At 44.3% G+C, this 26,538-nt stretch overlaps 1 protein-coding gene across 5 annotated transcripts in view; it reads right to left on the bottom strand.

Moving 5' to 3' along the window:
• The window catches only part of Abcc12 (ATP binding cassette subfamily C member 12), a 77,682-nt gene that overhangs the window by 14,617 nt on the left and 36,527 nt on the right, over positions 1 to 26,538 (bottom strand). For 3 of the 5 annotated variants that reach the window (XM_070011891.1, XM_070011895.1, XM_070011892.1), the window contains exons 13-22: positions 24,835 to 24,907; positions 23,175 to 23,378; positions 20,784 to 20,918; positions 20,206 to 20,431; positions 16,905 to 16,994; positions 16,138 to 16,241; positions 13,869 to 14,066; positions 12,583 to 12,809; positions 9,776 to 9,913; positions 3,330 to 3,516 (exon numbers count right to left, since the gene is read on the bottom strand). In XM_070011891.1, coding sequence (XP_069867992.1) covers positions 3,330 to 3,516; positions 9,776 to 9,913; positions 12,583 to 12,809; positions 13,869 to 14,066; positions 16,138 to 16,241; positions 16,905 to 16,994; positions 20,206 to 20,431; positions 20,784 to 20,918; positions 23,175 to 23,378; positions 24,835 to 24,907 — 1,582 coding nt within the window. The remainder of the gene's footprint in view (positions 1 to 3,329; positions 3,517 to 9,775; positions 9,914 to 12,582; positions 12,810 to 13,868; positions 14,067 to 16,137; positions 16,242 to 16,904; positions 16,995 to 20,205; positions 20,432 to 20,783; positions 20,919 to 23,174; positions 23,379 to 24,834; positions 24,908 to 26,538) is intronic. The other 2 variants (XM_070011893.1, XM_070011894.1) reach the window with 2 other exon arrangements.

The following is a 26,538-nucleotide window of genomic DNA, read 5'->3' as shown; positions in this document are numbered from 1 at the left end:
ACAGTTCCTCCTGGCAGGCAAGTTTATTCCATCCTCTTCTTTCTCTTAACTGGAAGTAGTTAAATACATTTTTCCCTAGGCACAGGAATGAATACACACACACACACACACACACACACACACACACACACACACACACACACATACACACACACACACACAATGTTTTCTAAAGAAACTGAGTTAAAGTAAAAATGCTGAACTTTTTCCTTTTTTTCTTTTTTTTGATATCTTTTTATATTTCTTCTTTTTGGGAAACATCTATTCATATCACTTGCCTATTTCTAATTGATTATTTTTGTTATTGAGCTTTTAATTTCCTTATATATTCTGAACACCAGTGATTTGTCAGATAGTTTGCAGATATTTTCTCTCTATAAATTGTGAGCTTACTCTATTAATTGTTTTCCTTCTTTCTTTTTTAGTTTCATGTAATTCCATGTGTCTTTTTTCTTTTGCTACCTATGCTCTGGTATCTTTCTCAAAAACATCATTTGCCTATTTAAAAAAAAAGAAAGAAGGAAAGAAAGAAAGAAAGGAAGAAAGAAAGGAAGGAAGGAAGAAAGAAAGAAAGAAAGAAAGAAAGAAAAAGAAAGAAAGAAAGAAAGAAAGAAAGAAAGAAAGAAAGAAAGAAAGAAAGAAAGAAAGAAAGAAAAAAAGAATGAAATTGAAAAAAGGAAAGGAAGAAACAAACAATCAAACTAAGTTAACTACCTGGGAACAAGTAGTTCTCCAAGCACAATATCCTAAACAAAAATTTGTTTTAATTTCAGCATTGCTATGGCTAAAGGCTAGCTTTACCCAAAGTGAAGCCAGTCTGTAAAAAGACCCCAGTGTTCATTACACTTATGGCTAGAAAACCTCTTATCAGGACAGACAGGGAAAGGCATATACAAAGGAGATGACACCCTGAAAATCCAAACCAGCCTTCCCTTCAGACAAGCAGAGGAAGAGCCTGACAAGCAAATCCAGTGACACAGTAAGAACTGTATAAACCAGAAAAAAAGGCAACCAGGAAACAACAGATGTATCCAAAAAAAGGCCGGGGGTTGAGAGGGCAGGGGACAACTTGCATTAATATCCTCAGATAACATTTTTTTAACTATTTTACCCATTAAAAGTGATTCACATTCAGGAGGCTGAGAGCTGTGGATCATAGTTTCAGCCCAGGCAGGAAATTCCATGAGAATCTTATGTCCAATAAATTACTCAGAAAACACTGGAAATGGTACTGTGGCTCAAGTGGTAAAATACTAGCCTTGAGCACAAAGATGCTCAGGTACAGCATCCAGGCCCTAAATCAAGCCCCAGAATTGGGGAAAAAAGTGATTTGCACCTTGTGGTTGTGTAGTTGTTGATATATTTATATTATAGATGGAAGGCATTTTTGCCCACTCTGCTTTTATTCTTTTGTTTTTTTATGAACAGAAATAATTTTCTATTTGTCTTATTTGACTTTTTAAAAATCAAATGTTTTATTATTAGGAAGCAGAAGCTATACTTCTTATGAGACTACACTGATCCCTACTTTCTAAAGTATTCTGTACCTTAGTAAGACAAGAGGTTAATAGATATGTGTTAAGGTATCAGTATATTCCTTTTCCTTTGGTACAATTTTCAACCTGTTAATATGTAATGACAGTATTATTTTGTTTTTATTATTCTACTAGTAAATTGTTCTTTTGAAAACCATTTGGAAATGTAAACTGATATAATATGAAAGTGATTTTTTTTGCTTGGTGCCACTGGCTAATGCTTATAATCATAGCTACTCATGAGGCTGAGATCTGAGAATCACTGTTCGAAGGTAGACTGGGCAGGAAAATCCATGAGAAGCTTATTTCCAATTAACCACCCAAACACCCAAAAGCCAGAAATGGAACTCTGGTTCAAGTGGTAGAGCCCCAGCTCTGAGCAAAAGAGCTAAGGGACAGAGCCCAAGCCTTGAGTTTACCTCAGAACACACACACACACACACACACACATACACACACACACATACATACAGAGGTTCTTTTCTGGATACTGGTAGCTCATGGTTGTAATCCTACTCAGGAGACTCAGATCAGAGGATCAAGGTTCAAAGCCAAGCCAGCTCAGGCAGGAAAATCTGTGAGGCTCTTCAATTCACCACCAAAATCCAGAAGTGGATCTGTCGCTTAAGTGATAGAGCACTAGACTTGAGCAAAAAAGCTAAGGGACAGCACCTTGGGTTCAAAACTCAGTACTGGCACAAAAACAAAACAAAACAAAAAGATAGAGGAATATGAGCTTATGGAAATATGATTGCCAAACTTAAAATTCAAAAGAGTGACTGGATGACAGAATAAAGACAAAAGACAAGAAAATAGAAACTGAGATAAAAGATACATTGAACATAAATGCAATAAACTCCACACGCAAAAAAAGGAAAAAAAAAACAGAACAGGGGAAATTTGAATTCCATATAAAGGAATCCACAGCATCTAGCAAATTACATTAAAAACAGCCAACCTCAGACAACTTGTCCAGTAATTTCAGAGCTCCAAGGATAAGAACAATTTGTAAATTTCCCAAAGAGATGAAGCATATATTAAAGGACAAGATTCCAACTAGCTCTGGGTTCAAATCACAGAAAGGTAAGCTTGGGCAACTCTTCCTGTGAGGGTTTTCAAATGTGCAAAATAGGCCTTTGGACAGTGTCACATAGTTGTTGCTGGTGAGCAAACAGCTTAACTTAGATGAAGGATAGAACCTAAGGCACAGTAAATGTCATATGTTCATCACTTATTGTATTATTCAGGAAACAAAAGCAAGCCAGGTACATGCCAATGTCTCATACCTGTAACACTAGCTACTCAAGAGGTGGAGATCAGAGAATAGTGATTCTAAGCCAGCCTAGGCAGAAAATTCCACCAGACTGTATCTGCAATGAACCAGTAAATCGCTGAGCTGGAAGTGTGGCTTAAGTGGTAGAATGATAGTCATGACCAGGAAAGCTAAACATTCACCAGACCTTTGAGCTCAAGCTCCAAAACCAGAAAAAAATAAAGAGTGAAGCCTAGGCTCTTGGCTATGGCAGGCAGTGTTTTCACCCTGCTACAAGCTTCAGAGGTTATTGGCCACTATTGCAAGTGATAATGGAAACCATCACAGAAGGGCTAAGCCAAGAGCCATGATCCAGTTATACCTTAAGCCCACACCTATTGAAAATCTTAATGCTGTGAGCCACTAAATTTCCTTTATTTAAACACATTGAGCTGCATTTTCTGTTGCTTCTATCCAAAACCACCCTCCCCGATATATGCCCGCATCTTTCAAACCAAGCCCAACCTTGTGCCAGGTATTACCTGGATAATGTAAGACAATGACAAGCCTTTGGATGAAGCACTGATGGAGGAAAAACTCAGAGTCACCAACAAGGACACAACGAAGGTGACGATATTCATGAGCACGTCCATCCTTAGAGCAAACCACCTGAGAGCACAGTTGAAGTAGAGGAGGTGGCTGGAATTTTCATCATTTAGCATCTTAAACCTAAATGGGGAAATATCAGACAAAACAAGAGGTCAGGTAGGGCCTCATAGAGCTACTAGGAAAGTCAAGGGAAGCACTAATTTGGAGAATCCCCTCTTAATGGTAACTCTTATGAACTCTTATCCTCCTTCTATCTTGTACATATTTTGAGAAGTCCTGTGTGGCATTTGAGAGCTAAGTGGGCTCTTTCTCTCTTTCCCTCAACTGGCAACAAGAGCCCACAGCCTCCCTCCAAAGACCTTTTGGAATCTTTAATTGGCCCCTTGATCTATAAACAGAGTAGTGTTGACTGAGAGTGTGGCTCAAGTGGTAGAAGGCCTGTCTAACAAATTCAAAGCCCTGAGTTTAATTCACAGTACTACCAAAGTGGAGGAAATGCTTCAAAAGAGGATTATTTAAAGAGTATATCTGGGTACTGGATCATGCCTGTAATCCTAGTTACTCAAGACTTTATATCTAAGGATCTCAGTTCAAAGCCAGGCTGAGCAAGAAAGTCCATGAGAATCTTATCTCCAATTAACCACCAAAAAGCCAGAAGTGGGAGCTGTAGCTCAAGTGGTAGAGCAAAACAAGCTCAGAGACAGCACCCAGTCCCTGTGAGTTCAAGCACCAGGACTAACAGAAAAACAAACAAAAACAAAAACAAAAAACAACAGGGAAGTGGGTTGTGGAGGATGAGGTCACCTTTGGTGAGCATTAATGTGTATGACAGCAGAGAAAAAAATTAAAGTATCTGCCTGGTTCCCCTCTCCACCTCAGAGATCAAAGTTATTGCTTAGAATGCTAAGAATCTTTCCAAGGAGAAAAAGCTGATATCTGCTGCCCCTGCCACATAGCTTCTGACTCAAAGGGGGTTGTTGAAGGAGAAAGAGCACAGGGCAGAATGACAGGTGACACAGCTAGGGGGGCAGAGCAAGACCGCCCCAGAGTGTCTCCTTCCCAAGGGAGCCTCCTGCCAGTTCTCAAAGTGGAGAGCTGGGAGCACATCTGGGCTGCAGCTGGGTTGGAAGACTCCTCTGAGGCAGAGACCTCCACCTCAGAGGAATGCAGTAGGATGCAGCAGGACAGAAATGCCTGGCAAAACTCAGAAGCAACACCTAGCAGAACTGCTTGGGATCAAGTCCCGTTAGGGCCTCCACCCTACCATTCCATGTCTGTGCAGTGAGATGGGTCATCAGGAAGGAGAGAACAGCCCAGAGGTGGGCAGTCACCTGAAAACAGGTCTTTCTCAGTCTCCTCTCAAAGGCGCCTGCACCAGCTTCCGCAATAAAGAAAGGATGTTTAAAAGAAAAGATTGACAGCTGCTTCCTGATTTCAAACTGTGCCTCTGGGAGGAAAGAGAGCTGAGACTTAAGTTTACCCAAGACTGAAATGTTAACCAAACTGAGCTAGCCACAAGAGACATCAGTTTCCAACAGCCACTGAAAACGCCAGCCTAATGGGAGGAGCATCATCAGAACACTTGGTGGAATTGTCAGGAAGAAAATGAAAGCTGTTCTAAGGGCAACCCCTAAGGAGCCACAACTCCTCCACTGCCCAGCCATGAGTGTCCTCCAGCTCTGCTGCTCCACTCTGGCCTCAAAGTCCTCCAAGGAATCTGGAAGCACCCCTGATCAGCTAACTTGGACTCTGCCATACCTCCTCCCTACAACTCTAACTTCTTTTTCTCAGTCAGTCAAAATATCATTCCAAGTATCAGAACACCATGAGGTGTCTGTTTGTTTGGTGGCAAAACAATACATACCAGGAAATCCTAAAGTCACATGGGACTCAGCTTCCTCTGGTATTCACTTAGACATGTTGGAAGAGAAGCTTCAGGAAAACAAAGCGTGGGTTTGTTTGTCTTCGCTCAAAATCAGGACATTGGAAGGGGCTAAGCATGGTACAGGACTCTTGAGGAGTCTTGATAAGTAACATCAAGAGACAAACTCCATAAGGCCCTGGATGCCTGCTCCATCAATGGAAAGAGCTAAGGGTGATGCATGTACAAGCCAGCAAGCAATGATCAGAAGCCCAAGGGAGGAAATACAGGAGCAGCCCCATACTATAAAACCCACCCTTGAGAGGATTCTCTTGGAGTCCTCTGTGGGACCCCTCTCTCTCAGGAGAGTGCCTCTACTCTCCTTTTGTGGCTTTCCTTTCAGTTTCTTACTTGCTCTGTCTGCTATAAATTAAAAAAATTACTTTGGCATCAGGTCAGACTAGTACCTAGACTAGCTGCTGATTCAAAGACAAGCTTTGAGGTCAAGTCTACGTTGTGATACTGGCTGGCAAAGCAGGGAGTTGGTGAAAAAGAATTAAATACAATACTGATATGTGTTAGCTCTCTCTCTCTTTCCCTCTTTCTCTCTTTCTTTTTTCTTAGACAGCATTTCACTATGTAGCCCACACTGGCCTCAAACTCATGATTCTTCTGCCTCAGCCTCCTGAGTACTAAGATTACAAGTATGTGCCACCACTCCCAATATGAGTTGGGATGTGTGTGTGTGTGTGTGTGTGTGTGTGTGTGTGTGTGTGTGTGTGTGTGTGTGTGTGTGTGTGTGTGATCTAGGGTTTGAACTCAGGGTTTGGGCACTGTTCCTGAACTTTTTTGCTAGGCTAGTATGTTACCACTTTAACCACAGCTCCACTTCCAGCTTTTTGGTGGTTATATGAAGGTACAAGTCTCATGGACCTTCTTGCCCAGGCCGGTTACAAACTGTGATCCTTAGATCTTAGCCTCCTGAAAATCTAGGATTAGAGGCATGAGCCACCATTGCCTGGCCATATTAGCTTTTTTTTTTTGTCCTGAGGCTTGAATTCAAAGACTGGGTGCTGTCCCTGAGCTTTTCACCCCCAAGTGCTAGAGCTCTATCACTTGAACCACATCACCCTTCTGGCTTCTTTAGTAGCTAATTTAAATAAGAATCTCATGGACTTTATTGCTCATGCTGACTTCAAATAGAGATCCTCAGGTCTCAACCTCCTTAGTAGCTAGCATTGCAGGTATGAGCCACTGGATTAGCTGGGTTTTTTGTTTTTTGTTTTTTGGATTTTTTGCTGGTCCTAGGCCTTGAACTCTGGTCATGGGCATTATCCCTGAGCTTCTGGGCTCAAGGCTAGTACTCTACCACTTGAGCCACAGCTCTACTTCTGGATTTTTGTGGTTAATTGGAGGTAAGAGTCTCACAGACTTTTCTGTCCCAGTTCCCTTCAAATCACAATTCTCAGATTGCAGCCTCCTGAGTAGACGGGATTAAAGATGTGAGCCACAGGTGTGCGGGTGGTATAGCTTTTTAAGTAAGGAAGAGATCTAAGGGAAAGCAATAGAGAGAATGAGTACAATTGATTGGAACATACCGTAAACATGAAATATAATGATGAAATCCTCCTCTGTATAACTAATGTAAGCTCATTTTCAAAATAGAACAGCACTGTTCCATTTATTAGGTGGCTCATGCCTATAATCCTAGCTATTCAAGAGGCTGAGATCTTAAAACTGCAGTTCTAAGACAGTCTGGGCAGCAAAGACCATGAGACTTATCTCCAGTTAACCAGCCAAAAACTAGAAGTGGAACTGTGGCTCACGTGGTAGAGTGCCAACTTTAAGTGGAAAAAAGGCCAAGCAAGACCATAAGTCCCTAGGTTCAAGCCCTAGTACCAGTACAACAAAAATAAAATAAAATGAAATAAAAGTAGACGTAGCAGATACTTTCCATAGATGCATCAAACTCTATTTTCATTCTCTCCTTTGGACAAAACTGGACTATAGTCACCAGTACTTATGCATCTGGGTGAGTTTATGTTCCTTAAGTCTGGGCAATGAGCATACAGAAATGATGTGTATCTTTTCATGGCTACAATTGAGCAGTGTAAATTTCCCAAGAGGTTCACCATGTTTCTCTCTCCTCTTCTCTCTCATTATCCTTTGGGATGGAAAAGCTCCAGATGGAAAGAAATTGTCTAAATTTGGAGAATTCTCTTTCCTTGCCCCAGAGACCTTCATCAGATTTTAACTTGATTGTGAACACAAACTGTAACACAGTTTTTGTGTTAAGATCTCCAGATGTACATGAATAACAACAACAGAAAAATGTTGGCAGTGATGTGGGAAAAGAAGAACCCAACATTGTTAGTGGGAATGTAAACTAGTGTAAAGTAATGTAGTTTACTGATGTAAACTACTGATGTTTTCTAGTATAAACATTATGGAAGCCAGTTTGGAGATACCTCAAAAAACTCAACATAGAAGTATTCTATGTCCAACAATACTACTATTCATCCATAATATTACAAGTCATGATACAGTAAGGACATTCATCATAACTACACTTTACCATATCCAACTTATTTTTTTTAATGTCCTACAATGGATGAATGAATTTTTAATGTGGAATATACAATGGAATTTTTCCATGAAATTTTATTTATCTATCAGGAAAAAAACCCACACCATTTCCAGGGAAATTATGTAGAAAATCATGTTAAAAGAAGTACTTCAGGCTCAGGCACATTTTTTCTCATATGTGGAGAATAGATATAAATTATAAATATATGTGAAACATATGCAGGGTCATATACATATATACACACAAATTGACTATGGTAGACTCAGGGAGGATTCCAATGGTGTAACTCCTCAGAACAACTAACCAATCATTTTATAAAATGAATACCAGAAAACTGAAACATATTTTGTCAGTTGACTGAGGGGGTTGTCAAGCAGATGGAGGGTAGATAAATGAAGAGAACAATTTTTAAAAAGATCTAAAAGATTCCCAGATGTAGGGCTGTTTTTTTCTGTTTGTTTTGTTTTTGCTACAGTGTGCCTATTGTGTTTGATACATTCTTCCTGCATAGTTTAGAAGTTTGAAGCTGGAAGATTCCAGAGAATTTACTAACGTATCTAGTCCCCTGTATTTAAAGAGAAGAAAATTGGTTTATTTGCTAAGTAAAATAAAACAGTAACAATAAAAATCATTTCTACAAAGAATAAATACTAACACAAAAAAAATTTTAAATAAGTAATCTTTACAAGGAAACAAGTACTCAAAAGAGGGGAGTTATCAAGGAAAGGGACAGACAAATAAAGAAAGGAAGGGAGGGGGAATGCAGTCATAAAAATTCAATGTATATTCTACGAAATGAAGAAAACTGAGGAAAGGAATGGAGTTGGAAGGGAAAGAGGGAAATGATGGAAGCAGTGACATTGAGATTCATCTTATTCATATACTACTTTGTTGAACGGCAACTCCTTTGTACAATTAAAGATGAAAATAAAATTAAAATAAACAAGTAAATATTTTTTAAAATAAAAAAACATTATAAGTCCTTAAAAAAAGAAAGTCTTATGAACCAGAAAACAGGAAAAGATTGGGGGAAAAAACCGTAGGTTGAATATGACTTATCTGATTACTTGAGACCAAAAATGTTTCAGATTTTGTATGTTTTTAGACGGTCGAATATTTATATATGTAGAATGAGACATTTGAAACTGAGACCCACATCTAAACATAAAGTTCTAGAATGTTCATTTATACCATATCCACATATCCTGTAGATAATTTTTATACAGTATATTATTTGTTCGTGTGTTTAGACTGTAGCCCATCACTTAGGCATCATAAAAAAAGTTTTAGATTTGGGAGTCATTCAGATTTCAGATTGTATATGTGAGCTTGAACTAAGAGCCTACGCATTATCCTTTAGCTTTTTCACTAAAGATTGGTGTCCTACTACTTGAGACACAGCTCCACTTCTGGCTTTTTAGTATTAATTGGGTCTCACAAAGCTGCCTGATCTAGCTGGCTTCAAAACTCGATCCTCAAATCTGTCTCTTGAGTAGGTAGGATTATAGATGTGAGCCACCAGTTCCTAGTAAGATTCCAGATTTCTGAATTAGGAATCCAACATGTATATGAAAACATGAACAGTGTTAGAGTTGAGGCCTGAGTAAGTAATGTTCTTCTTTTTGTATCCTCTCCTGTTTTCTGAATTGAGCACAATTTTCTCTTTTAGAGTAAAAACAAAAAAGAAAATATTAAGTCATAAGCAAAGCCATCACTGAGTGAGCTTTCTCTACTATTTCACATCTTTGAAGGCTCAAGATGCAGGGAATAGAACCAAGTGTCTTAGTATGCTGGACCTAATTATGCTAGTCCCATGGGTTACCCCAGCAGCCCAGAACTGTCCACTGAGGGCCAGATAAGTCTACGACCTCCCACTCAGGGCCAATCATGAGGCAGAGAGAGCTTGGAGCAGAGATCACCCCATGACTCACTTATTGATGCAGTCCTCTGTTTTGTTGTAGGCATGAATGACACCAAGGCCCTGCATGGAAGAGGTGATGTGGGAGAACCAGGGTGACCGGCTGATGTTCTCCACCTGCTTCAGCTCCTGCACTCCTCGGTGGAAAATACTGCAAGGAAAACAAGAGGGTCAAGAGGACCAGAGTAAGATCTCAGCAAACTCACCCTCTGCACAGAGAGCTCTGGCCACTCCCCAGATAGGTAACTCCAAGACGATGACATCTAAGGGAGAGCGTATGTGGCTGTGTCACCGCTCCACAGGATGGATGTCCTGTCCTATTGTTGAGAGGTAGTTACAGTTAATCTGCGCTTAGACTCCAGTGTGTCTTATAACAGAAATGCTATAGCATTTGTAGTCTTTGTAAATGAGAAATGTTGGTCCAGAGCATCTCCTGAGTGTATGCTAATATTTTTTGCTGCCCAGCAAGGGGAAGAGAAATTTATGCTAACCAAGAGAGAATCCTGCTAGTCAACTGCCAGCATTTAGCTTTCTAAAGTCCTTCTCTTTCCCCTTCCCTTTCCCCTTCCCTTTCTTTCCTTTTCCTTTCCTTTCCTTTCTTTTCTGCTTGGACTCAGGGCCTGGGTGTTATCCCTGAGCTTTTTCCACTCAAAACTAGCACTCTACTACTTGAGTCCACTCTACTGCTTTTTGGTGATTAATCAGAGTCACACAGATTTTCCTGACTGACTTTGAACAGATTCTCAAATCTCAGCTTCCTGATTGGCATGAGCCACCAGTGCCAGCAAGGCCTTTATTTGCAAAGGTAATTTTATGCAAATATCATAATAGCCCCAGACTTTAACACCAAACCCTCAGCTGAGCACCTGTGGATCACACCTGTAATCCTAGCTTCTCAGAAAACTGAACTCTGAGGATTGCAGTTCAAAGCTAGCCCAGGCAGGAAAGTCTGAGACTCTTATCTCCAATTAGCCACTAAAAAAGCTAGAAGTAGAGCTGTGGCTCAAGTGGTAGAGTTGCTGCCTTGAGAAAGAAAAAAAAGTTCAGAGACGGCACCAAGGCTCTGAGTTGAAGCCCCAGGACTGGCACACAAACAAAACAAAATCCCTCAAGATGTGGTCCTCCCATGTGGAAAGCCCATGATCCCTGACACGCAAGAGACCAGTGGTCTCAGCATGCACATTAGCTGGCTACCAGAAGAGAATCTATTGTCTCTTCCAGGTTCAGGGCTAAAACTAACCCAAAGGAGTGAGGGGAGATAGGGACCTCACTAGCTCAGAGCTTAGGTATATTAGTTGGAAAGATTTGGATAATTCAGCCAGAACCAAATCTGGTTTTTCCTATCTTTAGGAAAAGAGTAGTGCACAGGCAGAGAAATAAAAGCTTTGACTAAATCAATTAACAGCATAAATGGGGGAACAGATGCAAACAAATGCCTGGCATACTGTCATCCACCATGTGCCTTCTCTTTGTAAAGGTCTTTCAGAAATTATTTTCTTGTTACAGTAAAGCTGAGTTTGAAAACTGAAACCCTATGTCCTTTATCAAAGCCACCAGAGCATTGCAGTGAAAACCCAGCTCTCCTGACTCCCAAGCCAGCCGTACTATTCCCATGGCTGCATCAGATGCCTTACTGGTTCCAAATCCATCTCTCCAGTCCCTTCACATCCCTACCCACTGGCTCCATCCTCCAAGTTAAATCATCCCAAACCATACAGTTCATTCAAACTGTTTCTTCCCCCATACCACCTGCACCTTGGTTCCCCCTTGAGACATCCTCAGCCCCTCCCATTGCCCCAACAGCCAAAAATCCATCAATTGTGACTCTCCCTGCAGATGTCCCTGAACCTACTTCTCTTCTGCTCCCACTAGTGCTACCTATGTCTGGTGCTGTCAACTCTCACCCAGAACTTGAGTTCTATAACATTGAATTTCAGTTTTCAAGAAATTGGTCATCTAGTCCTGGTTAGTACCCTCACCAAACCCTCTGAAACCATGAAGCTTACCTCTTAGTGATGATAAAATTTGGAGAAGAACAAATTAGGGTCTGCAATAGTTATCTGATTGTTCCAAAGCCCTCCAGCAAATTTGGTGGCAGAGCTAGAGCTCTAATTTGTAACCCTCTGCCCTTACCCCAAACCCCCATACTACCTGCTGAGAACTCTCACTTTGCCACAGTGTGAAGAGGCTGGGAGAGTTGGGTCCCCTAGGAAGCAGAGACCATAAACCCTCCTACTTCCTCCAGATGGGAGGACCCCCAGGTACAAGCAGGCCTTTCTCTAACTAACTGTTAGGATGGAAGTTCCTCCTCCTTCTCCAGGACAGGAATGGCAGAATTCAATTGCAGTTGAAAGTCAGACAGGGAAGGAAAGTCTGTGAGACTCTTATCTCAGGATTAACCACCAAAAAGCCAAAGTGGAGCTGTAGCTCAAGTGGTAAAACACTAACACTCTGAGCAAAAAAGCTCAGAGACAGAGCTGAGTTCAAGTTCAGGGACAAATTCTGAGTTTAAGTTCTAATGCAAAAGAAAAGAAAAACAATCATCAGAGAGCCAGTAACTTTTGTTACTTGTTTTGTGGCTTGAGACCTGTGATTTCACCTCTCAATAATATCCTTGTCTCAGGGTTGCTCTGGGGTGAAAAAAGCACTTTAGTAAGTACAAAAAAAAATCAACTGACTCTACAGCAAAAGTGGTCAATATCACCTGATTCCTGGCCATTGTACACATCAACTGTGCACACATGTGAGTGTGCGCAGACGTGCATATGCCTGTGTGTATGTGTGGTTAATTTTTCCTTTTAAAACAGTGTATAGGATTACCGTAAAAGAAGGGAGAAGACTATAGCAAGGACAACCAGGACCAAAAGAACAACAGGAAACACAGCAGCCAATATCACCAGAATGAACAGCACCATAAAAAACTGCTGCAGAAAGTTCTCCGCATGAAATGGCAGCCTGACATCCAGCTCGTCCATATCTTTGGAAAAGCGGTTCATTAGCCTGCCAGTAGGAGTGGTGTCAAAGAAGCTCATCGGGCTCTTTAAGATCTGTGGATAAAAGCAGAGAGTCAAATGGAGTCCAGCTGAGTGTTTAGTAAACCTGGGGCTGGAAGTGCAGGCACAGTCTTGCCCTTTTTTCAAGAGTATAGCATAGCCCATTGTACCAGGCAGTCTAAAGAAACTGAGAATAGCCAAGTGCTGGTGGTTCATGCCTATAATCCTAGCTATTCAGGAAGCTGAGACATAAAGGTCATAGTCTGAAACCAGCCCAGGTAGGAAATTCCCTGAGGCTCTTACATCCAATTAACCACCCAAAAATCAGAATTAGAGCTGAAGCTCAAGTGGTAGAGCACCACCTTTGAATGAAAAATATAAGGGACAGCACCCTGGCCCTTAATTCAAGCCCCAGTACCAGCAGAAAGAAAAGAAGAAAAGAAGCGAGAGGGGAGGAGGAAGAGAGGGAGGGAGAAAGGGAGGGAGGGAGGGAGGGAGGGAGGGAGGGAGGGAGGGAGGGAAGAGAGGAGGAGGACAGGGCAAGGCAGGAAGGAAGTAATTGAGCCTGGATTCTCCCCAACTCCTGTAGCCATCAAGAGAGCATGTGGGGGGGGGGGATTGTCTTCTGTAGGGGGTGCCCTGCAGGTCAGGCTTCCTTTCTAAATCTGGGAGGTAAGCTGCGGTGGAGGGAAGGGGTTGCTCTTGTATTCCAAGGCACTGAAACCTAAGCTCCATTTTGTCTCTGCATCCCCAAAGAGTGAAGCTCTTTGTACACTCTGATGAGGGCCCTAGCAGCCAATGGCTGACACCCACTACAGCAATGGCAGGCAGATGGGGCCAGAAGTACTTCTGAGCAGCCTGCCTAGTCAGGTCCCTTAGAGCAAAGATGCTTTCTTCTTGGCCTGCACATCTCTGTTTCATGGAAGCTTCCCCAGACTAGCCCAAGGGCCCATGATTGTAGCCTTGCAGCTCTCCATAATTGCCCTTCCCATGTAAGAGGCTCCAAGAAACTCTTCTGTCCCCAAGGCCCAGCACAGTGTGTGACACACAGTAGGGTCCATAAAGCCCCATTGACTGGCTAATGAGATGAACCTGCTGCACTTCTAGATTTACCTTATAGAACACTCTATCGTGCAATGAGGAGGATGCCTTCAGTGCAGTCTTGGTGAAGGTGATGCCTTTGATGATGCCAAACACCACCACAAATACCATGCTTGCTGCGTACACTCGCTGGTACATGTGATGCCCAGTGCCTGCCATGATTGCACCAACCTCACACGTGCTCTTGTTGCCATGGGGCCCGCACATGATCTTTGGAGCAAAACAAGAGAAGTCTTAAGAGCTGGCATCAGGAGAAACTGTCAGAAGAAAGAGAATATTCCAAATAGAAGAAACTAAAATCATGGACATGATTGTAAAGGATGAGTCAGGATGATAAAAATCAAATCAGCTCCCTCAGAGGACCTCTGAACTTTGCATGGTTTCTTTCCAGGGGAAGCTGATTTGGAAGCACAGCATAGTCAATAGGGAAAATAAAAGCAAACAAGTATGGGGCAGCTATTCCAGAAGCTACCTGTGCCCCTGGAGAACAGAAGTAATACTGAATGCAGAACATCAAGAAGGAATCTGGACTCCAAGGGATTGACTGAGCCACCCTTAGGCAAGACAGGAAATCAAGGACCAGTCTCCAACAACACCGATTCCTCAGTGGGGGGGAGGGGAAGGGAGGGGAGAGGATGGGCTTCTCTGTAGGATAGGCCAGCTCTGTAGCCCCTCCCTGTTCTTTCTAAGGGCCAACTGTGAGGGTACTGCACACACTATCCTGGGGTCCCTGTTGGGGAAGAGAGAACCTAGTTAATACAGAGTATTGTTGAATGTTTTGAAGAAATCATGGCTTCATCATGCCCAGGGAGAGGTTACAACTTCACCAGCATTTCTGGGAGAGGCTATCTTTCTTCCTTCTGAGAAAAATGGCAGTTTCATTTTTCTCGAGGCTGTGTGTTAAAAGTCAAGTGGGCCTTTAGGGAGTAAACAAACATCATTCTTCTAAATGCCATTCTGCTGATTACAGTAATAGAGGAAATGTAAACCAGAGGTGGCTGATAGATTAGCATTTGCGAAGGCAAATCCATCTCTGGTTCAGGGAGGGGAGAGGAGGAGAGAGGGGGGAAGGCTCAGCTACTTGAAGACCCTTCCCCAGACTGTAGGTGGCACACCCACTGCGTCAGGTGATGGAGACGAAGACATGGCTCTGCCATCATTGCAACATATTCAGTGCCCTGCTGGAGAAGCCCCCTACTGGAATTTTCCAAGGAGAGGGTTCTTCAGACTGAGTGAGAATCCAGAGACAACTACCCAGAGCAGACCACATAGTAACCTCTTCCCTGGGGAATGACCTCAGAAAGCTGTACCCAACCGCCTCTCCCTTCCCCAAGCCTCCTTCATATAGCCTGTTTGGTTGTCATAGCAACAAAAATGTAACAAAATGTATTCTTGAAGAATGGGCAAGAACCCCCCACAGCATTGCTCCAGGGCTCCAAAAAAAAGCTTGGAAATCATTGGCCAGCAGCTGGGAGAGATTATAGCAAGCTCCAGGGAAGGTAAACTCCATCAATCCTGCCCAGTATGAGACAGGAGCCTTGGGAGGTTAGAGAACAGGTCCCAGTCAACCTGTAGCATTTATGGGGACAGAGCCTGAGTCTTCCATCTCCCATTCCTGCGGTGGTGGTGGCTTTGGGGATCAAACATTTGGCAATATTCGTGACAATATGGCAATTCTCTTCAGAGGACAGAAGCACCAATGTGAGTTAGGCTTTTCCAGCCTGATCCTGCCACTTGTCAGGACTAAGATTGCTGAGCTAAATACCCTGCATGTGCTGACCCCATGTGTTGTACTTGACTGCATGGTTTTTATTAGCTGTGCTTTAAGATCTGTAGATGGAGTCAGGCAGCTATGTCTCATACTTATAATCCTAGCTATTCAGGAGGCTAAGGCCTGGAGGATCTCAGTTCAAAGCCAGCCCAGGCAGGAAAGTCAGCAATTAATCAGCAAAATGCTGGATTGGGTGCATGTCTCAAGTGGTAGAGTGAACAAGCCAAATGAGCATTATAAGGCTGTGAGTTCAAACCCCAGTTATCAGTGGGGAAAAAAAAAAACTGCAGATGGCAGGTGAACATTCAGATGCCCTGCTTGTCTGGAAAACAGAAAGTGCAGGGGATCAGAGGAATTTGAATCGTGTAGTATAAGTAACTGACTTCCTCTTCATGAAAAGGATCAAAGGGAGATAATGAGCTCATCACATGCCACTGGACACATTCAGACCTCCATTCAGCAACCTCTGTGCTCCGAGAGAAGACTTAGTTTTGCTAAAGGGCAACTCACCTGTGAGCCCTTGTCTAACCATAGACCCAGCCACCAGGCACTGAAGGCAGAGCTGCCCATCATCAGGAAGAAGAGGGACACTACAAAGAGAGAGAGGAGATACCCTGCAAGAGGAAGGGCAAGGTCTGTGGCGGTTACGGATGCCAGGGGGTGGCTCAGACTACCTCCCTCAGAGTTCAACCCTGGGAATTTGGGAAACTCAAAGCCTAGAGGAAAAGGGTTCCCACCCCTAGGAACAGACATCACAGGCTAATTAAAGCTATCTGGATGTTGGCCCCCTAAACCCCAATAAGAACATGTATCCCACCTGCTTAGAAAATGGGTTCACTTTGTCTGACATATTGGAAAATATCTCCAATGAAAACTTCCATAGAAGTGACTCCATATTTTCTAAAAATCAAACCAGTAAAAAAATCCCATCTTGTTGGAGAGAGATAGGCACCTCAGGGCTGAGCTGATAGCTACTGTACTTAGCCATCAGAGAGCGAGCATGTGGAGGAGCATCACTGGCCTGTGCCCGCTGCCCACTCAGTGCCAATAAAACCAAGCTGGGAAGCTTTAATGGAGATAAACAAAATATGATCCCACTTAAAAGGCTGCATTATCAGACTTTAGTTTTTAAAGGGGGAAAAAATAAAGCTCCGACAAACAGCCCTCACAAAAAGAGAGTAACTGTTAAAGGAATCATAAAAATGTGAACCCAACAGTTTAAGAACAGATTTTTCAAATGCAAATTAAGTCAAGAGACTTGTTGGTTTATACTGAACCTCCAGAAGCCTTAATGTATGTGTGATACGTCTTCCTGGTCACAATTCCTTCCTGGGGGGACTCAGTCTGGATGAGCTGGTGCTCAGGAGCTATGGAAACAAACACAAGCCCATGGCCCTCATGGCTAAGATGCCCCCAGTTGCCCCTCTGTACACCTCTCTTCACTTGTTCCACTTGCCCAGGCTTAAGCAACTGGATTTGATTTGATTCTTTTTTCAGCCCTGGGAAGGAGGCAGCTTCCAGTCTTCTGAGAAATATTTATTAAGCTCCTACTATGCATTTGGCCTTGGAGATTGAAGAGTCATGTTAATCTTTCTCTCAGAAGCAGACTCCTTAGGGTTCATGGGTTATGCATCTGCAGACATAGTCAATCTTAGATTGAAAACATTTGCAAACCATGGCCTTTATGCTAAACACACAGACTTTTTTCTTGATGTTAGTCCCCAAGGAATGTGTCATGTTAAGTGTTAGAAGTAGAATGGATAGAGAGAGGAAGGGTGGATGAATGTAGTCACAATATTCCATGTACATATATGAAAACAGAGCCAGGTAAATTGAGGGTATGGGTGAGGTTAGGAGAGATGGGCAGACTGTGATAAAACAAACAAAAAAAAAGCATTGTACTGGGGCTGGGAAGGTGGCCCAGTGGTAGAGGCTTGCCTTGCATGCATGAGGCCTGGGTTCGATTCCTCAGCACCACATAAGCAGAAAAAGCCAGAAGTGGCACTGTGGCTCAAGTGGTAGAGTGCTAGCCTTGAGTTGAAGAGCTGAGGTACAGCGCCAAGGCTCAGAGTTCAGGACCCATGACTGACAAAAACAAATAATAAACAAAAACAAAAAGAATTGTACTCACAAACTAACTTGAAACTCCTTTGTGTAACTACTCAAAGATAAATTTTTAATAAAAAATGAATCTATATAAAAAAAGAAGTCAAATAGAGATGATAGAAAGTATACAAGCAGATGCACATCAGTTACAAGTAAATACTACACCACTTCATATAAACAAGGGCCTTGAGCACCTGAAGAACTAGGAATCTGTGGGGAGTCCTGGGGCCAATCCCCTAAGGATATTGAGGGGTAACTATAGTTGACTGGGGTCTAGTAGAAGAGGGAGGGAAAGCAACAGTAAAAGGACTATCATCAAACCAGCAAGCCCAGTGCACAATTGGAGCCTGGCTGATTCTCTCAGCCTGTGGAGACCTCACCCCAGAGCTTCTTCACATGTTGTGGGATGGCTTTCCTATCACAACTCCTCCTGGCCACTGGGGAAGACTTTGGAGAGGTTAACTTCCCATTTTGATGTGTGTCTACTAGAGAAAGCCCCAGGCCAAGGGGTACAGAGGTGGCATTGGGGAGTCCAGCTGCATGCACTACAGCAACAAGGGCACCCGCATTGTCTTTTCCAAGGTGATTAAGGGAGCTGTTCCCATCTTCCCAGAGCTCATGTCCTTCTGGGTCAGCTGCTGCATGGACTCTGCATGGCTGTTTGAGAGGGAAGGGAAACATCTTCCTGGGTATGTTTCAGAGCTAGAGCATGTCTGAGTACTTCCATTCAACCCAGAAAGACTTTGGAGCAGTAAAAATAAGTTGTCTCTCCAAACGTGCAGGCATATGTCACAGCAAATTAGTGCTGCCAAATTTAATTGATTCAAGGACTTTTTCCCCTTCATATTTTAACATTCCCCAAATCTGGATGTTCTTTCCATTCCATAGTAGGTGATATCATTTAATTGGTAGAGAGATTTTTTTTCTGTGTTACATGAAACGACTGAGTTTTTAAAAAATATATGGCATTTTAAATTTGATGAACTGTACTGTGGTATTTTTTTTCTTCTCTTTATCTTGGTTTTTGAGACACAGTCTCGCTAAGTAGCCCAGGTTAGCCTCAAAGTTTCCATTCCCCTGCCTCAGCTTCCTGAGCGCTGGATTATAAGTGTGTGGAACCACACCTGAGCAAGATGCATTAAGTTTGGGGGATTTTTTTCCAACTACTCATTAATGAGAATCAGAAGCCTAAATCTGGAAGGAAAAAAAAAACACCCCACTTTGTGCGAGTACTTTGATGAAATGTGACCCCTGTCCTATGAGTGTCTGACCTATCACCAGGTAGAGTCAGTACTTAGGGATGGGAATAGACAGAGGGAGGGAAGGCAGCAGTCTGAGGGAGGAGGACAGGTGACCTCACCATACTGGCCATTACCAGGCTCATCTCAACTCCTTGCCTTTTTGGAGCTTCCTTGTGCTCTCAACCTTAAACTCTCCACCATCTCCTCTCCTCTCACCATACTGTCCTAGGAAAATTCCTATACATCCTGAAGGACAAGTTCAAAGGTAGCCTGCACTGTGAAGACCTTGTGTCCTGTTGGTTACTCCCATCTCAATTCCCCTCTAATCTTACCACACTTCCCTACAGCTTCCCATTTTCACAGGACATCAACTAGATGGCAAGATCCTGAGGACACAGTCATTTTTCCCTGGCCTGTGTTAGTACCCAGCACTAGTACAATGTTGAGAGATTAGTTTTTGAAAGAATTAATCACCTTCTCTCACCTGGCTTCCTTCCTTTTCACAGCTCCTGTGCTTGCTTTCTTCCCTACTCAATTCCTATGTGTTGCTTTGAGCTCCCCAGCTAATAACAACTATTGAATGTTCCTGGATGACAGGCCCTGTAATTTGCAAGGGTCTGGGAGGTTGGTCTGTCATTTCTCTGTTTTATGATTAAGAAACCAAGGTTCTGATTGGTGAGGCAACTTGCTCAAGGTCACAAGACTAGTGAGTGATGGAGCTAGAATTCGTACTGAGGCTCTGATAGACTTATTAATGCTGGGGCTAAACACCTGTGATAACAATTTAAGGAAGAAGGATATTCTTCTGCTCACTGTCAGTGTTTTCAGTCCATGATGGTGGTGAGGACATTGCAGAACAGAGCAGCTCACCTCATGGTGGCCAGGAAGTAGAGAGGAAGAGAGTGCACACACTAGCAGTCTTCCTCCTCTTTCTCCTTTTGTTCCATCTGTGCCCTCAGTCTATAAAGCAGTGCTGCCCACAGCCACTGTAGGGCTTCCTCCTTGGTTAATCCTTTCTGAAAACCTTTCAGATACACTCACAGGTGTGCTTTCCTTACGTAGGCCTCTCTTAATCCAATTGAATCAACAATAAAGATTCACCATGACAGGCTCACACTACCAGCCAATTCTAGATGCCCAGAATGAAATTCACTGCGGCACACTTCCTTTCCACCCATAGCTACCCACATATCTCTATGGTTCTTTGACCAAGGGAAAGCATGGTAAATACCTTTCATGTCTGCAAGCTCTGATTCTGTTTCAGGTTCTTTTCCTTCAACTTTCTCATCTCCTGGAGTTGAAACTAAGATGAGAAATAGAGGTCTGTGTCCATTCATGGCCAAGGGCAGTAGGAGGAGTGGGATTCTAAGTCTGACTGTACCAGCATCTTCATCTTTCCTGGCAGGGCTCTCCTTCAGGGCTTCTACCATGGCTGTGTTGTAAATGTGCTCAGGATCCTGGAGATAAAGTAAAATTCCTAAAGCTGGGTGTCAATGCCTCAGACCTGTATTCCTAGCTACTCAAGAGGCTGAGATCTAAGGACCATGGCTTGGAGGTCTAACAGACTCTTATTTCCAGCTGTGGCTCAAGCGGTAGAATAACAGCCTCGAGTGGAAAAACTCAGGGGCTGCACCCAGGCCTTGAGTTCAGCCCCAATACTGGCAAAAACAGACAAAGTGAAATTCTTTCTGAAAACAAAATGGCATAACTTTTCAAAAAAAAAATCACAAGGAAAGGCTCCCAGCTCCACCCCCACCCTACCTCCCTCCCACCCCCATCCTACCCCTGCCCAGATAGCATAGCAGTTACCTGGAACTGCAGCCCTCGGAGGTTGTAAATCAGTTTTGCATAACGCCCTCTTTCCTCCATCAACTCCTTGTGGGTCCCCTTTTCACAAATCTCTCCATCTTCTAACAAAATGACTTCATCACAGTACTCTAAAAACTGTACAGAGAGTCAAGTAACCTACTCTGAACTTCTGCTTTGTTAGAGAGAACAGTGTGCCCTATACCAGATTCACACCACAGTTTCCTGGACTCACCCAGAACAAGGTTCTCAAGCTTGGCACTGTTGACATTAGTGACCAACTTCTGTACATTCCCCCAAACAGCCCAATCAGGAACAGCCTGGCTCTTAATGTCCACTTGAGATCTTTTTCTGACAAAATCTTTTTTTCCAGTATCTTCTACCTCTTTCAACCTGCCCCAAGAAGGCAGGCAGTTCACTGTCAGCTGATTTTCCACGTCGGGAAACTGAGAAACCCTAAGACTGTTACAGCCCAACACCCTATTCTCCCTGAGTCAGGGCATGCATCTTCTCTTTCTGGAGAAGCCTTCTCTGAGACCAGAACCCCCAGTTCACTCCAGCTACTAGGCAGCTTTGTTAGGCAATCTCCCAGGAATCAATCCTAAATTAGCTATCAGCAGTGACTAGCCTCGTTTAATTTATTTTCTCAAGTAAATAGAAGAGTGATTGTCCAGCCCAGCCAGTCAGGAGCCTCTGGAATAAAAGCAGAGAAATGTTCTGGAAGAGCCCCTGGGCTTCAGTTCAGGCTCCCTCTTCTCCTCCCACACTAGGGATAGGAATGGCTGGGCCAGGATTCTGGTGCCACCTGGTGGCCATCTGCATTTTCCAATATCAAATGTAAAAGGTGAGCTAAAATGACCTTGGGGAGATATATTTCTGTGACCTCGCCTAGGAGAAAATTCAGTGAGCACTTGCCTAGGTTCATAGGCGAGGTAGTCAGTTTCAAACGTGGACTTGGGCTGGGACTATGATTTTCCCTCAATTCTGACCTGCAATTACCCTCCACAGTCTCCAGAACCCCTCAGGACAGCTGTCCTACTCTGGTTTATCTCCAGAGATTGAACATTCATGGGCCAGTGCTGTGGTTACCATGTTTAGCACCCTGTCTTGGCCAGAGCCTTTTGCCAGCACCATATGGGGGACTATGAAGAAACCCAACCTGCCCTTCACCTGACCCAGCCTAGGGGGGGAGGGTGATCTCACTTCCAGGAAACCTGGCAGCCCACATAGGAAAAATTAGAATGCTTGGAGCATCTCCCCAGGTCCACAATTTTAGCCCTGGGCAAAAGATGGCTCAAGGGTAGGGTCATTGTTATGGGAAAGCATCATTTCCGGGTCTTTGAGAAACTCCTTCCTCTCTCTGGGTTCTGTTGGAATATCGTTACATGCTGGCTGCAGCATTCTGTGGCACAGGTACATTTCTTGCTACTCCCACCACTCATCGGAGACCTACCCCTGCCCTTGAACTAAGGCCTTGTACTACATGTTCCCCAGGAAGGAGGAGATAGGGCTCTGCTCCCCGGCCTCAGTGGGCCAGCTGCTAGTGCAGGCCTGTCCCCTGGGTTATCTCTCCTGCATGAGATCCCTATATACACACATGCTTCACCTCTCTGGACACTTACCCTGAGAAGAGGAGAAGAAGATAGCATGAGAGGGAGGAGCCTTGGCTCTCCTCACGTGGAGAAATGTCCTTTATTGCCACCGGACATTCGGGATCTTTATAAAGGATGGATGCAGCTAGGACTGTCCCATCCTACCACATTCTCAAGCTCAACACTGCAAAATTCTTGCTCCTATGACTGAAAGAGACAACTCTCCCCACAGAGAGCAGGCTCCAGGCAAGAGGAAGCTCCCCCTAAACATCAGTCCTAGCTCCAAATCCTGACTTCCCCTGGAGATGAAGGCTGGAACATAGGAACACTTTCATTCAAAGGTCCACACCCCTTTTCACTCCCAGCCAAGGTGCCCCTGGCCCTTATTGGAGGAAGAATGGAAGGTTAATTGATTCCTCATCCATTTCCCCAGCTTCTCACCACAATGGCCTAGAGCTCTGGAGTGCCTTATGTCCACCCACAGGCCCCAGTCAGTTGCTCCTGAACAAGCAACTCTCTCGTGAAGAAAAGGCCTGTTTCCAATAAACTCAAAGGCAATGGCCCCAGTGAACCCAAAGTCAGGGCCACTAGGGTCACACTGAGAGAGGAGTAGGCCTCTGTGTTTGGGTGCCAAGAGGGGGCTGCAGGGTATCCTCAGTCTCCCCCATCCTCTGTGGCCTCGGCACCTTGTACAGGAAAGGACAGGGCAGATGGGAAAGCCAGGTTTAGATCAGAAAAGAGGCTTTGTGAACACCAGGCCCACCCATCCCTAGACCCCAGGGGTCCTGCAGGCCCCAGTCACCTGCAGTTGGTGGGTCACAAGGACAACAGTCTTCCCCCTAAGTGTCTTCTTAATGCACTCCTCAAAGACATGCTTCCCCACGTGGGCATCCACAGCTGACAGGGGGTCATCCAGCAGGTAGAGCTGACGGTCAGAGTAGACAGCACGGGCCAGGCTGATCCTCTGCCTCTGCCCCCCAGAGAGGTTGAGACCCCGCTCCCCGATCTGTGGACAGGAATAATGGCACTGCCAGGAATAATGGCCCACATGCCACCTTGCAGTTCTTAGAAAACAGGAGTTCCTAAAGTGTCTCAAGATTCAGGACAAAAACATATGAGCATATCCTCGCCCAAGCGCATGAGTGAGTGAGTAGAAAAGCTCCCATTTTAGTCCTTCTCCAGGAAGTCCAATGCACAGTGCCCCAAAGGGAGCAGCTCTCCCCAACACTGAGTGAAGGGTGTCTGCCTCATGAGACCCCCATCCTAGCTATAGAGAGAGAGACTATTTCTTGACCAGTAACACCAAAGGAAATTGTTTGCACCGAAGCTCTGAGTGACTCTGAACAGGAGACACGATGTGGCTGGGAACAGATGGACAAGGCCAACTCTCCCCAGCAGGCAACTCTGCTCTGTGAAGAGACAAGGCATGCTCCCCTGCCTGCCCACTATCACATGCCTAAGCCCAGCACCAGGAAGGGCACAGAATAGATACTCAGTAAATTCTTATCAACAGGAGGATTCTATCCTGTGGAGTCCAAGGTGAACTCATCATGGTCAACTGCTCAGATGTTGCACTGGCTGCTGGGGTCAGGGCACATGAAAATGGAGATGCAAAGTGCCCTACCTAGCCATCAATTGGGAGGTCACATGGTAGCAGGGGGTTGTAATACAAAGACAGCACCAAGTAGAATTCACTGAGTGCCAATCCAGAAGTATGTACTGGAGTACTGTGAGGTAAATTGCTCCCACTATAGGCCTGGGCAAGTTTTCCCCAAAGAGGTGGATTTGGGGGTGGAGCTTAAAGGGTGAAGGAGGGGACACTTTAGCAGGCAGGTAGAAAGAGGCAGAGGCACAACCTGGAAGGAAGGCCAGAGGCGATGGCCAGGGAGACTGGCTGTTTCACTGACAGGCAAATTGAGGGCACTAGTAGAGAAATACCACATGCGTGGAGCTGATCTTTTCTTCAGAGAATTTGGCTTTCTGAGCTTCCTGGGGAAGGCTGTGCATAAGGCCCAAGCAGGCTGGGGAGAGAGGAAGATGGCACAAGGACTCCCCTAGGTCACCTATGTGAGCATGCTCTGCCAGGACACAGGAACAGGGACAATGTTTGGAGACGACTCCTGAGACTCACCTTCATGAAGCACCCTGTAGCCCAGCTCTAGAGAGCAGAGCTTACCCTTGAAGTGTGGAAGCCATTTCCCCACCCCATCCCCAAAACATCTTCTGAGACAATAGGAAGACTGGCTGTGGTCCCTGAACCAAATGCCAAAGGGTTGGGTAGACATCCATTATAATGCTCACCAGAGTAGAGCCTGATGGAGAATTGAGGATGGGTAGCATCTGAACGTGGCCGGCTGTTCCATGGTCTTTCAGCCTTCAGGGCATTTACATGTGGGTCAGGGGTAGTTAAGCAAGCAGGCAATGGGGCAGCTGGGGAGGGCTTGGGTCCCAGCTCTGCTCACCTCAGTCAGGTCTCCATAAGGGAGGTTGCTGAGATCCTTCTGGAGGCCACAGACACGGACTGTGTGCTGATACCTGTGGGCACAAAGGCCAGAAGGCAGTGTGAGGAGGAAAGCCCAGCACTGACACCCAGGAATTCTTGGGTTGGTGATGGTTGGTTGACTGAAAAAATCATCATTATCATCATCATCATCAACATCATTATCATCATCATCATCATCATCATCATCCTCTTTCCTCAATCTATGGGCCTCACAATATGTGGGGCCAATGAGGAGTGACAGAGAAAGCAAGCAGGCCCTGCATGGCTGCCCTTCAGTTAACACACGGGTACTTGACCATGTCTTGTTAGCTTCCAGAACAGAACTCAAGTGTGGCCCTGAGCATGATGCTCATATACAAACTACATAGTAGGTTAAGACCAAAAGCCTTGGAATCAGAATGATATGGGTTTAAATCCATCTGTGTATCCTTGGACGAGTGATAGCATTTCCCTGGTCTTCACTCTCCACTCAGTTATAAAGTGGGCTAATAATTCACTGGTCTGTGAGGTTAGAGAGGGAAATATGCAACCCACTATTGCAATGTCAGGTGCACTGCACATTCTCTAGCATGGGAGTTGATGTTATTACCTTTGCCAATCTTCAACTACAAGACTCAGACTGCTCTGTACATCCTCACCCTCTCTGCAACTCATTTTAAATTTCCTCCTGTTCCTGCTTTCTACAGCTCTGAGAGCTGAAATTTCTACCCTGGGAACCAAAGCTCTGTTGATGTGGCACATATGAACAGTGTTCATCCTTCAAGGTCCTTCAAGAGAGAAACCATCTCTCTTCTCTGATGCCCAGCTTCCTGTGACATCTGCTGCCTCTGAACAGTCTGCCACAGTCGCCTGTTACTTGGTGTGTCCTTCCTTGAGACACTGCCACTTCTGTTCCTCTTCTACAGCCCATTCTGGACTTGAGCACCTAGGCAACAAAGATTCACTGAACCATCTCTGTATCCCCATGGTGCCCTGCATATTGCAGGCAAACAAACACTCACCCTCTGAACTTCCTCACTGACAAATGAAGGAATTATCCTTCCATCTTGCTTCTATGAGAGGAGAAAATGCTCTGGATGGGGATAGGAGGAAGCACCAGAACAGACAAAGGGAGCCAGAAGATGATGAGCAGAGAAGTTTGACTAGGGTCATGCTGATTTGCCACACCTGACTCTCTTGGTGATGGGATGCCATAGCCAGGAAAGGAGGCTGTGAGCTAACAGACCTCCTACTTGGCATGCACATATTGGTTAATGCCAGCCAGGAAGGACAGAGTTTGAGGATTCAGACAGTAAGAAAGTTCAAACTAGAGCTAGAACCCCAAAACCAACTGTCTCTTGTACTTTGGGCACTGTGGTCATTGGGAAGAGCCTGAGCAACGCAGATGATAGGTGACTCCAAGGCCAAGTCTACCATTTAATATCATTGACCTTGAGCCAGTCAGTTCAGCTCTGTGGGCTCCAGTTTCCTCCTCTGCAAAATGGGAATCGAATGCCAGGATCCTTCTTAAACAAGTGAATTCATCCTTAAAGGAGAGAATGCTCACAAAAACACATCAAATTTGACCACAAACCCTAGGAAGCCATTGTTTTCCAGAGCTTTGTGATAAATGGACCACAGCATATCAGATAATTATAATTGGAACTTTGCTTTTATTGCATTA

Source organism: Dipodomys merriami, unplaced genomic scaffold, assembly GCF_024711535.1.
Source record: "Dipodomys merriami isolate MVZ:Mamm:240054 unplaced genomic scaffold, mDipMer1.0.p SCAF_85, whole genome shotgun sequence".
In the NCBI taxonomy this organism is placed as follows: Eukaryota; Metazoa; Chordata; class Mammalia; order Rodentia; family Heteromyidae; genus Dipodomys; species Dipodomys merriami.
The sequence above is the reverse complement of the archived record's forward strand: the minus strand, read 5'-3'. Positions and strand labels throughout refer to the sequence as shown.